We start from the raw sequence: 13920 nt of genomic DNA on the forward strand, positions 1-13920 counted from the left end.
TCAGCTGGCAGCAGCAGCATGGAGTCTAAGCAGGATGGAGGAGCTGGACCGTTAGCTTGTTTGCCAGAGGACGCACACGCAGACAGAGCAACAGGGAGCAAAAGAGACAAAGACACCTGGACAGGTCACCCTGCACCATTGATCACAGCCTCCACAGCCAGCTTGGCTGCTGTGGGGGTTGAGGCCCCGGCGCAGTGCAACATTTCCCCTGACCTGTTCGACAAGCCTGCTTAATTGTAAGTGGATCAATCGTGCAGCACGTAGCAAGAGAATGAAACAGAGGTCCACTGAATATGAATATTGATCGCCTTTCTAATGACCAAATCTTCCACACATTCGTCTCCTTATAGACATGAAGCTACTCTGGGAACACGTGCGTGTGTGGGTGCATACAGCCCTGAACTTTTCTAGAAATGTTATTTTGATGAGCTGTGTGTAAGAACGCAAAGGTCTGAATCAGTCTGACATGACATTACGCGACTGCATGAAGCCAGCAGGGGCGTTTCTGGGATTTTGTTTTTTTTAAATGGGGTGGCACAAGGGGGACCAAGAACACAGCAAATTATGTCCTCAAAGTTAAACTTTATCAGTATCAGTTTTATCCAATAAGATAAAATTTGGGGGGGTTTTGCTGCAAAATGAGATTGTCAAGCAAACCAACACTGTCTACCTGTCTGAGAGTGATTGCAGTCGGTCCAAGTCGGACCACAACTGTCTAGAGACAGGTTGCCAGGCAACCTGTGCAATCAAATTGCGATCAAAAGTGGTTGCGAGTGTGCAAGCTTTAGTCAGCCCTTTAGTCACCACAAATTGCAATCAGTTGCAGAATATGAAAAAAAATTCAATACAATCACCAGGCTGCCACTGATTTATTTTTATTTTTTTGTAGATGCAAGGAGGTTGCTGTCCTATTTAGCTTGCTCTTGCTCTTTAGCTTGTGTATATCACTTTATTTGTGATCAGTAGCTTTATCTATAATAACAGAATTAATCTGCAAACTAATAAGTATCTAAAGCTTTTTTTTAAAAAAAGTATCGAGCACAAAATATAGCAGCATAAAAGCAGGTGCCCCCCCAAACCCCCCTCTAGACACACCCTGGTGGCCTGCCCTCCTCGGTGAGTAGCTGAGCAGAGCAGGTAATTGTTTGGAGAATTTACAGTGAAAGATTGTGTGTGCTGATGTGTATCATCTACTGCCTCCTTCAAGCTTCGCCTGACTCCCACTGTTAGCCTAACCTAAAAGTATTTCCAGTAGTGAGTACGTGCCTGACGTGAACAATTTCCTGTTGCCTGCTACATATGTGAAAGGGCAACTACAAGCAATGTGTAGACAAGATTCTCAAGTTCAAGTGTGAAAAGAGCTATGCGCTTCCACTACAGTTGTAGCATGTTGACAGACTGGTACTCTTTTCTGCACCAGTCTGTAAACATGCTGTTTAATGCTTTTAAATGGGGATTTACTTGCTTGTGGAGCCAGCCTCAAGCGGCCACTAGAGGAACTGCACTTTTTCAGCCCTGAAGGTTGCCGTTCGTTTTTTACCAGAAGGTGGTAAGGCACCTCAAAGCTATATGCAAACTGCCATTAAACAACAAAAATAGAGTAAGAACATCTCAGTTAGCAGATGGCGAACTTGCTACTGCACAAATACTGCGTGCATGCTACTGCACAAATAGGAGGAATGTGAAAAGCCATCAAAAAGTTCTGCAAAATAAACAAAAAATGTGCAAGTGCAAGATTCACCAGAATAATAGTTCATGCTAGTTCTCAGTGAATATCAAGTAGTATTTTTGCTTGAATCACCCATCTCTAATCACTTTGCTGCAAAAGTTGTGATGGGAATCTTACTTGGTCGAGTCTGGTTGGAGTTTGCATTACTTTTGACATGAATGCATGTTATGCACGTTAATTCTCCTAAAACACTTGACATCCTGTCCTGTCTCTCCATCACTGTCTCCATCGCTGTGGGTATGTGTGCACGAAGCCACGAGGAACATTAATGTAAAAGTGACCTATGTGTGAATGTCAAAGTAAGCCTGCAATGTTACGTATCCCACATCTGCAAAGCTGTGCGTGTGTGAGGGTTTGATAGTAGACAGTGTAATGATGAGCCAAAGAGACTACCAGAGTCTGAACGTCTGCAGACAGCTGTGAGGACGCCGCGTTTATGCGATGGTAGAAATTTACACTACAAAGACGCTGAAGACAGCTAGAGGTCGAACTGAGAGCAAACATTCAGTCATGGCAATGACTGTGATGGTGAGAGTGGATGTATACAGCAGTGAGTGAGGCAAAGGATGCAAAACGAGGCGAGCAGCGAGAGAGAAGGAAACAAAATCAAATGGAAGCAGAAAACACACACACACACACAGACACACACACAAAGGTCATGGTTTCACTTGTCATCAATGGGATTTTTGAGACTGGATTTGAAGGATTTTAGGAGATGCAGACGAATACATTGGAGATACCTCGCTGTTCAGGGTCAGGGTTTTTTAATTATGTCAGTGCAAAAAAAAAAAAAAAAACAGCTAAGAAATCACCTGTTTAATGTCTGAGCAACAGTCCAAAAACCAAAGGTTTTCAATTTACTACGACAATGAAGAGAAAACAAGCAAATCCTCAGTTTCATGATGTTGGAATTAGCAGTTACTTGGCGTTTTGTTTGGTTAGTGGCACTACCGTTGCAGCTCTATAGCATGAAGGTATGTCCCCCACTTAATTATCTAGAGCGACTGCATTTATACACTTAACTCTGCTGTATTTTAGTGCTAATTAGCAAATGCTAGCATGCTAAACTAAAGATTACCATCACGCTGTAATCAGCCCGAGCCAGTCTGTCCCCATGCGCAAAATTTATCTGCAACATGTGTCTTTGCAACATGGGACTCAACTCAGCTGGTTGCCAACTGGTTGTATTCTGGTTATATTCTCTTTATAAAAGGAAGGTTCCAGAGCGCCTCTGTCATTCTGCCATTAAATTGTCATCGTGCAGCAACTATGTAACTATTTGTGGAGAAATTTCTGAATTTCAGTTTCAAATTTATGATTTCTGTGTATGTATACAGTAACAGATTTGAGATTTTCAGTGATTTCTCACAATTAATTGCCGTGTTATCAAAACCAGATTGCATGTAATTGCCAACTTGACACTATTCACTTGCAAAATGATAGCAGACTGACTCCATTTTATCACCGTCTTGACGCACCGAAGTTTCTTTGAAAACAGCAGCTGACTGTGAATGGTCCCTGAGTTTAAAGAAACCATTTCAAAGGCAACAAAAGTGCAAGTTCATTGAACACAGTGTCAGCAATTGTGATTGTGCCGCACTCTCCAACCACTGTTTTCTCTAATGTGACTGCAGTGTAAAAAGAATGATATGCAATGATAATTAATTTAAAATAAAATATCAATTATGAGTATATTACATATTATTCAGAACAATTAGAAAGTACATGGAATAATAATAAAAAAATATAGAACTACGTTTCAGATATCTTGATTCTGCTCCCAGAATGATGCTGATGTTTCAGCACCAGTTTGACCACCAGAATCTCAAGTGAACTGTATTTAATGTCCTTCTCATGCCTAACATATATTTTGATTATTATCAAAAACTGAAAAGAATCAGCTTTCCTCATATTTTATGTTCATCCAGATGAAAGTGTAACCACAGCCACTGTTGAGCTCATGGAGCACACAAAAGCGGACACACAAAGGGTCGCTGTATGCACACCATGCAGTGTTTTTGGCAAGAGTTGTAGGTCACTTGGATTCAGACTCACTTTCTGGCACGGTTCTGGACAGCCTGCTGCTGTTGCTGCTGCTGCTGCTGCTGTTGCTGCTGCTGCTGCTGCTGGACCTGCTGGGAGGGGGCAGGCCTCTTACGACTGGGCTCCATCACCGGAGAGGGCAGGCCGGGTCGCACCGCCGGGCTCCCTCCGTACGGTGGGCCGGGGGGGCCCATGGGAGCTCCCTGGTGGGGCATCCTCGCTCCAGACGGCATGCCAGGACGCTGGAAGGAAAGAAGGAAGAGATGGAGAATATATATGTTAATTTGTTAATATTCTGGACTTGTTTTGTTATCAGTTATAAACACAAATGAGTCTTTCTAAAAATACAACAAAGACATCACTGTAACTTTTATGTTTTTCCTCATGTTTGATTCGAGGCAGAGTGGGGGGCATTTTCTTCTGTGACCACACCTGACAAAAATCACGAATGAGAGCTCTGACAAAGAGCTTCACATCAGCTTCTAATCCAGATGCCACAGACCTGACGCGCCAAAACACAAACAGCACACTCACAGAATTTTGACTTGTGTTTGATAACCTTTTAGCAATCAAACAGCAGCAGCTTTTACGCAATTTAGTGACGTCAGCTTGCACAATTTCTGTTTGTGTTTCCGTCCTGGGCAGCAAACACGAAGATCAAACTGTGAAGCTTTAATTGGAGCACTGTCTAATATTGGATTTGTTAGACAGTAACAGGAAATATGCAGCACTAAAAATGTCACATAAACACACATCATTCACCTTTTGTTGTTCTGTATTTTATTTTTACTCTGTAGGGTGACCTTAAGTGTCTTGAAAGCCACCCACAAATTAATTATATTATTATGATTATTGTTATAATAAAGAGGACCTGTTATGCTCATTATGCATAACAGGTTATGCTTATTATTAGACTCTAGTAGAGTAGCTTTGCATGACTTATAGTTCAAAATAATCCGTATTTATCTTGCACTGGACCTTGGTGCAGCCCATCTGTTCATCCTCTGTCAGAGCTCCCCTCTCTATGAGCCAACTTTCTTCTGATTCAATTCAATTTTATTTTATTTATATAGCACCAAAACACAACAGTCGCCTCAAGGCGCATTATATTGTAAGGTAAAGACCCTGCAATAATTACAGAGAAAACCCAACAGTCAAAACGACCCCCTATGAGCAAGAACTTGGTGACAGTGGGAAGAAAAAAACTCCCTTTTAACAGGAAGAAACCTCCAGCAGAACCAGGCTCAGGGAGGGGGGGTCATCTGCTGCGACCAGTTGGGGGTGAGGGGAGGGAGACAGGACAAAATACATGCTGTGTAAGAGAGTCAGAGATTAATAATGCAGAGTGGTGTAAAAACAGGGTGAAACAAGGTGAATGAAACACTCAGTTCATCATGGGACCCCCCCCCCCAGCAGCCTAGGTCTATGACAGCATAACTAAGGGATGGTTCAGGGTGTCCTAATCCAGCCCTAACTATAAGCTTGATTAAAAAAAAAAAATTTTAAGTACGTTTTATGCTTAATCTTAAAAGTAGAGAGGGTCTGTCTCCAGAATCCAAATTGGGAGTTGGTTACACAGAAGAGCGGCCTGAAAGCTGAAGGCTCAGCCTCCCATTCTACTCTTAAGTATCCTAGGAACAACAAGTAAGCCAGCAGTCTGAGAGTGACATGCTCTATTGGGGTGATACGGTACTATGAGGTCTTAAAGATAAGGTGGGGCCTGATTATTCAAGGCTTTGGGTGCACTTTGCAAACAGAAGATTTGAAGGTGGGGCTGTGCTCCTGTGATTAGCATATTAAGAATATGCTCAGTTTGAAGTCCAGCAGGCTGTCTTGACCACATCTGCATGCCTAAATGCACTGTTGTTGCCATGCAATTGGCTAATTAGATGTTTGCATTAATGAGCAGCTGAGCAGGTATACCCAATAAAGTGGCTGTGAGTGTCAGAAATATAAGATGAAAACAGACCAGGCCCACCTAAAAAAAAAAAAGAAAAAATCCAATACTACCTCTAATTTCCAGAAAAAACAGAAGCAAGAGCAACTGCACCAGAACAATCACCAATATCTTGTTTTATTCTCTTCTCTAAACAAAAATCAGGTTTGGCAGCTGGAAATGAGAATGCACAGAGGGTTTTTTTTGTTTTTTTTTTCACAGCACTCAAACTCTGTCACACGCACACTGAAGCGCTAACACACACGGCTGTCTCCAAAACAATGCGAGCAATGTCGGAGCCTGCACTCCCGTTCTGACGCCTGGGAACAACTGGGGAACTCTCACCTGTGCCTGTCACTCCCATGGCAACAGCTGCCTCCCGCCTCAGTTTATTGTCTGAAACCAAACAGGGCGAAAATTAAAAAAAAAAAAAGAAAAAGAAAAGAAACGCCTGACTTCATCCGTAGCTCAGACCTCCGACTGTCTGTGAAGGACTCCACCAGAACACGTCCACTGAGAATAATTGGTCCTCTAATTAAAATTCAATTAATTTAACTCAGAGAGGAAGAACAGAAGAGTAATACTGACGCTGGAATGGAAGATATCGCATTAACACAGCAGGAGCATTTTAATGCAACTGCTCAGCTGGGAGACGCATTTCTTAATCTTTCTGATTATTATTTAATTTTGTATTTCATCATTATTATTATTTTATCTGCTTTTTATTTATGTGCATGAACAAAACCCAATGCAGAAATGGCAAAATCTGGAGTTCTGGAGTTCCCCTGGCTCCAAAAGGGAGTCAATTCCCATAGGCTCCAATGTTAAAATGCAGCTTTTTAGTTTTAAAAACCATGTTTAGCGTCACAGCAGGGCCACAAGCCAATGGACTAGTACTAGTGGAAAACTGTGCTACTGCTGGGCAAAGACAGAGAAAGAGGAGGAAGGCATGTGAGAATATGGAGCTGCCAGACAGGAGGAAAAGAGGAAGACCAGGGAGAAGGTTCATGGATGTAGTGAAGGAGGACATGCAGAGGGTTGGTGTGACAGAGGAGAACACCAGAGGATAGGGTGAGATGGAGGCAGATGGCCTGCTGAGGTGACCCTTAAAGGAAGTAGGAGCAAGAGGAAGGTCAGGTACACAAACCAGTTTTGCCCTCCATGGATAGCCCTCTCTTCATAAGAACTCTGAATGGGGTTGAAGTGTTTTATGGATATCAGAGTTTGGGGTGTGGCTGCGTTGACTGACCAGTGGGACTAAATCTAAACCAAAGCAGCTCCCACGGCTGAGAACATTTTGTAGTGTCACCCTTTATATTCATTTCTTTGCTTTTCACAAAACCTTTTGATAGCACATCGACAGCATCGAGGCCCGTGTACAAACGCTAACACAACTTTTACTGCTCACCACTTTATTTTAATTTTACAACAAGATCATTGAGATAAAATGACTGCTGTGCCACGCTGCTTCACTTTACTTTCATCACTCGCTGAAAGTCCAGTTTCAATCCGCACCAGGCTGCGGGGTGTTTCTCTCAGTTCACTTTTCTTTCTTTATTTTGAATTTATTTTCAGTTGGATTACAACTAAAGTTCTGATGTTAATAATGCATTTCCTCCTATTCATGAGAACCCTTTAACACAGTGGTTATCTACATGTGAGGCCAAAAACTATGAAGTAAACCTAAGTTGAACGAATATGATTTTTTTGTTTGTTTAGGGAAAACAGAGTAAATAAGTTTGCTGATGCTACTGCACTGACCTTTAAATAATATTCAACTCTTATACTTGACAAAGTGTCAAATGTTGGGCATGAACTTTTCAGTTGTAATAATAAGGAGCAGGACCTTTACAGATGATTTCTGATAAGGGATGGTAAAGGTTCAGTTCACCCTTTTTTTTTTTTTGAATTGGATTCCTCCCTTCAGAAAGTTTACACTTTCTTTACTCTTCTGAAAAATTCTTTAAACCCTCTCTCTACACTATGACCCCCCCACCCCCACCCCCACCCACCCACCCCTCCATCATCTCACTGAAGTCCCGGTATGAAGGACACCACTTTACAATTTGACTAAAAATAATCTTCTGTGTGCTCTTTGTAATAATACTGCACTCACAATGTTGACATTTTTTACACCACAAAGCCTACAACATGAAAAATTCAAATTAATGTTATTAATAAACCCCTCATCCCCTGTTGATATTGTGTTTACATTAAGCTCTTTTTTTCACACTACTTCTACATTTAATTAAATCATCACCTCACTCATGAAGCCCCGGGGTGTGTGTGTGTGTGTGTGTGTGTGTGTGTGTGTGTGTGTGTGTGTGTGTGTGTGTGTGTGTGTGTAATATTCTTCCTCTAACAGGCTGACTAGTTCATCAAGTTTTATATGTGAAAATCTTAATCAGCAAGTAGCAGTCAAATAAATGCAGAGGAGTAAAAAAGTAAAATATCTCCCTCATGCACTCTGTGCTTAAAATACACACTCACTGGACACTTTATTAGGCACACCTTGCTAGTCTGAGGCTGGGCCCACGTTTTCCTTCATAACTGTCTTAATTCTTCATGGCACAGATTCAACAAGGTGCTGGAAACATTCCTCAATGACTTCGGTCCATACTGACATGATAGCATGACACAGGTGCTGCAGATTTGACGGTTGCATACAGTGGCGGATCTAGGATTTTTCTGAGTATGGGGCCATCAAGGGGCCACAGTATTCATAGAGGGGCCAAGTATTTGTGGTAGATGTGGTGATATATGGACCAATAAAAATTAAAGCCATTACATTTAAGTTATGGTAAATCTTATCACCATGAGGTGTAAGAATTCAGTGAACTTATGTGTCATTTCACTAAGTAACAATATCAGACATTTCATAAATTACAGCATTGACTGTTGTTGCTCTCCCTAAATGATTTCTGACCTGATGAAGAGGGACTGGAGGTGCCCTGCTCCTGACCAGCCTCTGGTCTGCTGTGTTCTGCTGCTCTCTCCCTCCTCTCACCCTGCTCATTTTCAGCTGGCAGACTCACTCTTTTGCTCAAAAACTGCTGAATTCCCGCCTGAGACTGACCCTTTCTTTTCATATTCTTCTCTATCACTGCCAAACATTATAGTTAATCTTAACACACAAATGCAAATTACAAAGAAGTACATGAATTCGGGTTACATGAATTAGTGAAATCCTAACATTCATGTCCAAACACAAGTAGGGCCTCAGTTAACATTACTCTTAACTAACTTTGCTTCTTAAATTAATGTTTGTCAGACTTACGCTGTATGACAGCTGTGAGTAAAAAGGGATTTATGACTTATTACCAACAAACTCCTCAAAATGTGGACTGGCATCGGCTGTCAGTTAAAAAACTTTCTCTGCGAGATCGTTCAAATCTTCTTTTTCTTCCGTAAGCTTTATTCACGCTGGACATTCCTATTTGGCTCATTACCGCTACTGGTGTTTCGGCATGGAATTGCATCCACCTATAATTTGATCCTCGCTCTCGGACAAAGGACAGATGAGTGACAGGACAGGGGCACCTCAGGGGGCCAATCAGATTTCAGATGGGGCTAATGCCCCTGTGGCCCCGCCCCTAGAACCGCCCCTGGTTGCATATCAGAAGCTATCAGGAGATCATAAAGAGACGGAGATGGTCAGCAACAACACTCAGGCAGGCTGTGGTGTTTTAATGATGCTGGGGCCAAAAGTGTGCCAAGAATATATCCCCCACACCATTACACCACCGCCAGACCATAATAATGGATCCATGCTTTCATGCTGTTTACACCAAATTTTGATCCCGCCATCCGAATGTCGCAGCAGAGCTCGAGACTCATCAGACCAACAACGTTCTTCGAATCTTCTGCTGTCCAACTTTGATGAGCCCTTGCAAAATGTATCTTCAGCTTCCTGTTGACAGGAGTGGCACCCGGTGTGGTCTTCTGCTGCTGTAGCCCATCTGCTTTAAGGTATGGTCTTCTGCATACCATGGTTGAAGCAAGTGGATAGTTGAGTGTTGCCTTCCTATCAGCTCAGCGCAGTCTAGCCATTCTCCTGTGACCTCTGCCATCATGAAGGCATTTTCACCTGGAGAGCTGCCGCTTGTTGGCCATTCTCTGTAAATCCAAGAGGTGGCTGTGTGGGAAAATCCCAGTAGATGAGACCCGCCTGTCTGGCACTTAAATCACCTTTCTTCCTTATTCTGATGCTCATTTTGAGGATATGGATATGGTCACGTTGACCATATCTACATGCTAAAATGCACTTAGTTGCTGCCATGTCATTGTTAACAAGTAGGCATACCTAAAAAAGTGGCAAGTGAAAATATACTTATAAAGTACATATTTACTGACTTTAAATGTAAAGCAGAGTGAGTTTCCACGTAATGAAATGTGCTCTATAAATAAAGCTGCATTGCCTTGAATAAAGCTACTCACAGTGTGCGCGCCAATTGATCCAAAAAACAAAAAAACATTTTTATTTTGGAAAACACGGGATATTTTGAAATATGCTGCAAGTGTTTTCTTCTCCACCTTCCTCTTATTAAAAAAAAAATTAAAAAAGCATCTATATGGTGTTGAATATGTTCCTCATTACTGAGTGCATTTCATTACAGCAAACGTCAAAACATTTACAGAGAACAAAACAGATCTTTTCTCTCTTTTTTTTGCTTTAATTAAATTATTCTTTGTGCGGTTACAAAAAAAAATCTCTGTGATAATCATGTTCATCTAAACCTTGCTGCATGTGCAGAGCTGTGAAAGTGTGAGCCCAATTTCTCCTGCTGAAAGAAAAAAAAAAAAAAAGAAGTCTGAGCGCAGAAACTGCAGCTACATTTGGTAACATAGCGGGTAAATGTTGGAGGAGGAGGACAGCTGAAGGATACAGATCAGGGGTTTCATAACCTCACGTATGCTCGCATTTTTTCTTACATTTGTCATCTCTAAATGCAGATTACTGCGCGTACGCACATACGCAGGTCTGAAGTGATCTTTAGACTTTTCACAAACACAGAAAAAAGAAAAAAAAAAAAAAAAACAGAGAATGGAGGTAGTAAACAGCAGGGAGGACACAATTAAAAAGCTTGTATTCATAGGGAGCTTTAATAACTCCAGACTGACTATGGAATATTATTTTCCTGACGTATTGTGTGCCCTTTGAAATGGTGATCGAGCTGAGATCCTGTGATAAGACGCCCGAGCAGACGCTGCTGTCACTCCGGCCGCAGAGGGGGAGGGGATGCGGGGGGTCAGAGCAACTGAGAAGGGTCTGAGGATAAAACAACATATGGTAGGGGCCTCCTGCTCAAAAGCTGTTACCTCTTGGAGTCTTAAGAGAGAGGTCCTTCTTCCACTTCCTAGCTAAGCTGGAAAATAACACCCAAACAGGCATCAGCAGCCACCCACCCAGACAAACAGACAGACAGAGCTGCTGCTGTTGCTGCTACAACTCTGTCTAGAGAATGTGAGACATCTAGATAACAGATACGGAAAACCATCGCCGGATAATGTACACGCACACACTCACACTCACACACACACAGAATGAACAGTACTCTATAATCTGACCTGCTGAACTGACTCCAGCACTCTGCCCGGAGCTCTGCCAGCCAGCCAGCCAGCAATCGAATCTGCCATGTGGATGGATATCTGAGAAGTGTGTTGGCATCTCTGGGAAAGCTGGAGGGATTTGAAGAGGCCAAACTTATCCCACACCATACTAAACATACGAATCTGTGGGTTGTTACATGCGCGGTCCCTCAAAGGCTTCGATTGGAGCTCTGAAATCTGCTAAAAATTGAGGATGAGGCTGCTTCCTTAAGACTTGTTTTAGGAGATCTTCCCCTCACTGTGACAAAAAATAATAAATAAAAATCAATCAATCCATACTTCTTGTTTTTGTGCTGCTTATATTTCGAGGCACCATCCTAACTGTCATTCTGACAGTTTTAGATTTAAAATCTTTATTTCTAAAGGCAAATAAACAGGAATTCATTAACTATGTTTTAGTTTCAGCATCTAACACGTTTTCTTTTTTTCATTTAGTCATTTTGCAAACACATTTATCCAAAAAAAAAAAAAAAAAACTCTCTTAATCATTTTTTCTCTCAGTTAAATCGATGAATTGTTTTGTCTGAATCTGTCAGAAAATGCCAGCAGAAGGCGTCTTCAACTATTCTTGTTTTGTCTGCGCGAAACCCAAAAGTACGAAGAGGAAAAATCATCAAAATATGAGAGGCTAGAAATAATAATAATTTGACATTATTGCTTAAAAATGTACTTATCTGAGTATACGATTGGATTTGTCACACGACAAACTGATAATAGACCAATCACAGCAGTTTTAGTCAAAGAAGACATAAGAGATACGGTAGAAGATGATCCAGAGAGGCAGTTTTTCTGTGATATCAAACTTTTCTGCACCCAAATTAAAGAGCATACGCAGGTTTTTGAGCTCACCTGCTTGCTTTTTGTTTTGTTTATCCCGGTGTGTCGCACATGATGTCGAACAGCAGGAAGCGGCGTGGAGGACAGCGAGAGTGGCTGTGTTTAAATGCTCTCATTTTATGCCGTTCAGACTGTCATTAGTCTGTTTGAAGATTTCAGGTCAGCTGCTAAAACTGTGTTTACAGTCTGGTGTTTACATGAAGTGACACGTTTGATCACATTTGTCTTCCTCCCCGGCTATCTTATCTCCATCGTGTGTTTGATTGGCTCACCGCGGATGGTTATCAGGCCTTTCTTCGGTGCTGTAGTTACTGTTGTTGCGCTGCTCTCAAGTATTTTAATGGTTTCAGAGGACCAAGGCAGATGGAGGGGAGGCGAAGGAAGAATACAGTCAGAAAGTAAGAAGTTAAATTGTTTCCGCTGAGCAGTTTTAGCAGTTTTTAGCTTGAGGATTAAAAATCTTTCACTTTAGTCTCTTTAGGCTCTCCTGAATGATGCTCGCCTGTGGCTGAGGCGACAACGAGTTGCAGAGGTTGTTGCATCCCTGGAAAAGGTCAGACCAGACACGATACCTGTGACAACTGCACAGTCATTTGACCCGGGAATGAAAGCCGATTGTACCCTTTCCATTTGAAGCCAAACGCCAGATGTTAGTGGGTGACAGAGGGTTCGTGTCCAGAGTAAAATGGCTTCAGTGTGAAATATCTTCAGCTATTTTGGTACCATAACCCCTCTGATGCCACTGAAGGCGACCTCAAACCCTAAATTTATCAATTATGTCTTTGTTAACTTGATTTCCCAAATGCCAGATGTAGCAAAACTGATACAAATTAAAACTCACATATGCAAATGCATATTTTTTTTTATTTGTCAGAAGGTTCAATAAAAACTCCAGTTTCCAAAAATTAGAATCTTCTCATAATTATTTAATAGTTAAGGCTTTATAGGGCTTTAACTTAGACCCCACAGGGTTAAAAGCAGACACCGAATCATGAAAGAGGTCACTTAAATGCCCTTCATGACACAATACTGTAGCAGCTATTTTTTTATCATCTCCATCATGAGAATCAATCGTCAGAATGTTTTTTTGTTACATAAAGCAACATTATACTTGACTCAATCGATGTGTTGGGGCAGGCTTATTTGTCAGATTTTAAATCAGCTGGATTAGTCAAGACAGACTCACTGCATAGTGTAGTAGTTTACACATTCCCCTAACAAGTGAAAGAGCCCCAGTTCGATCCCGGGAGGAGACACAGATCCCTTTGGGGTTGCGTCAGGAAGGGCATCTGATGTAAAAAAAAAAAAAAAATGCAAAATCAAACATGGGGAGGTTCCAGCTGTGCTGACCTCTGCTGTGCATAAGGGAGCAGCCAATGGTAGCCTCTTTCAGTTGAGACAGACTAACTGGTTATTTTATCCACCAGCAGTTTTCAGTTGTAACAAGACTTTTCAAAATGGCACTCTCGACTTATACGGTTACTGAAGATTTTAAGAGGTTTCTGAAACGGGGTGCTCGACCTCTCTTAACCTAAAGGGTCAACTCACCAAAACTGCAACGACACATGCGCTCGCTCATTTTTCGAGGTTTCCAACCATGCAAATGGTTTTATATGCTGAGATTTTTCAGATATTAATCCCCAGTGAATGCAACCAAGGCGAAAGGAGCTTTTCAGCCAGTATGCTGAAAAAAAAAAACATATAAAACTTTTTGGATAGTTTTTATTTCTTTAGTAGAGAGAAATTTCAGTGAAAACCAAGGTCT

The 13920-nt window shown here is 41.7% G+C and overlaps 1 protein-coding gene across 5 annotated transcripts in view; it reads right to left on the reverse strand.

Moving 5' to 3' along the window:
- Positions 1-13920, reverse strand: part of smarcd3b (SWI/SNF related BAF chromatin remodeling complex subunit D3b) — a 57712-nt gene that overhangs the window by 22864 nt on the left and 20928 nt on the right. For all 5 annotated transcript variants that reach the window (XM_030756687.1, XM_030756686.1, XM_030756688.1 and 2 more), the window contains exon 2: positions 3785-4014. In XM_030756687.1, coding sequence (XP_030612547.1) covers positions 3785-4014 — 230 coding nt within the window. The remainder of the gene's footprint in view (positions 1-3784; positions 4015-13920) is intronic.

The sequence above is a fragment of the Archocentrus centrarchus genome, chromosome 20, assembly GCF_007364275.1.
Source record: "Archocentrus centrarchus isolate MPI-CPG fArcCen1 chromosome 20, fArcCen1, whole genome shotgun sequence".
NCBI lineage: Eukaryota > Metazoa > Chordata > Actinopteri > Cichliformes > Cichlidae > Archocentrus > Archocentrus centrarchus.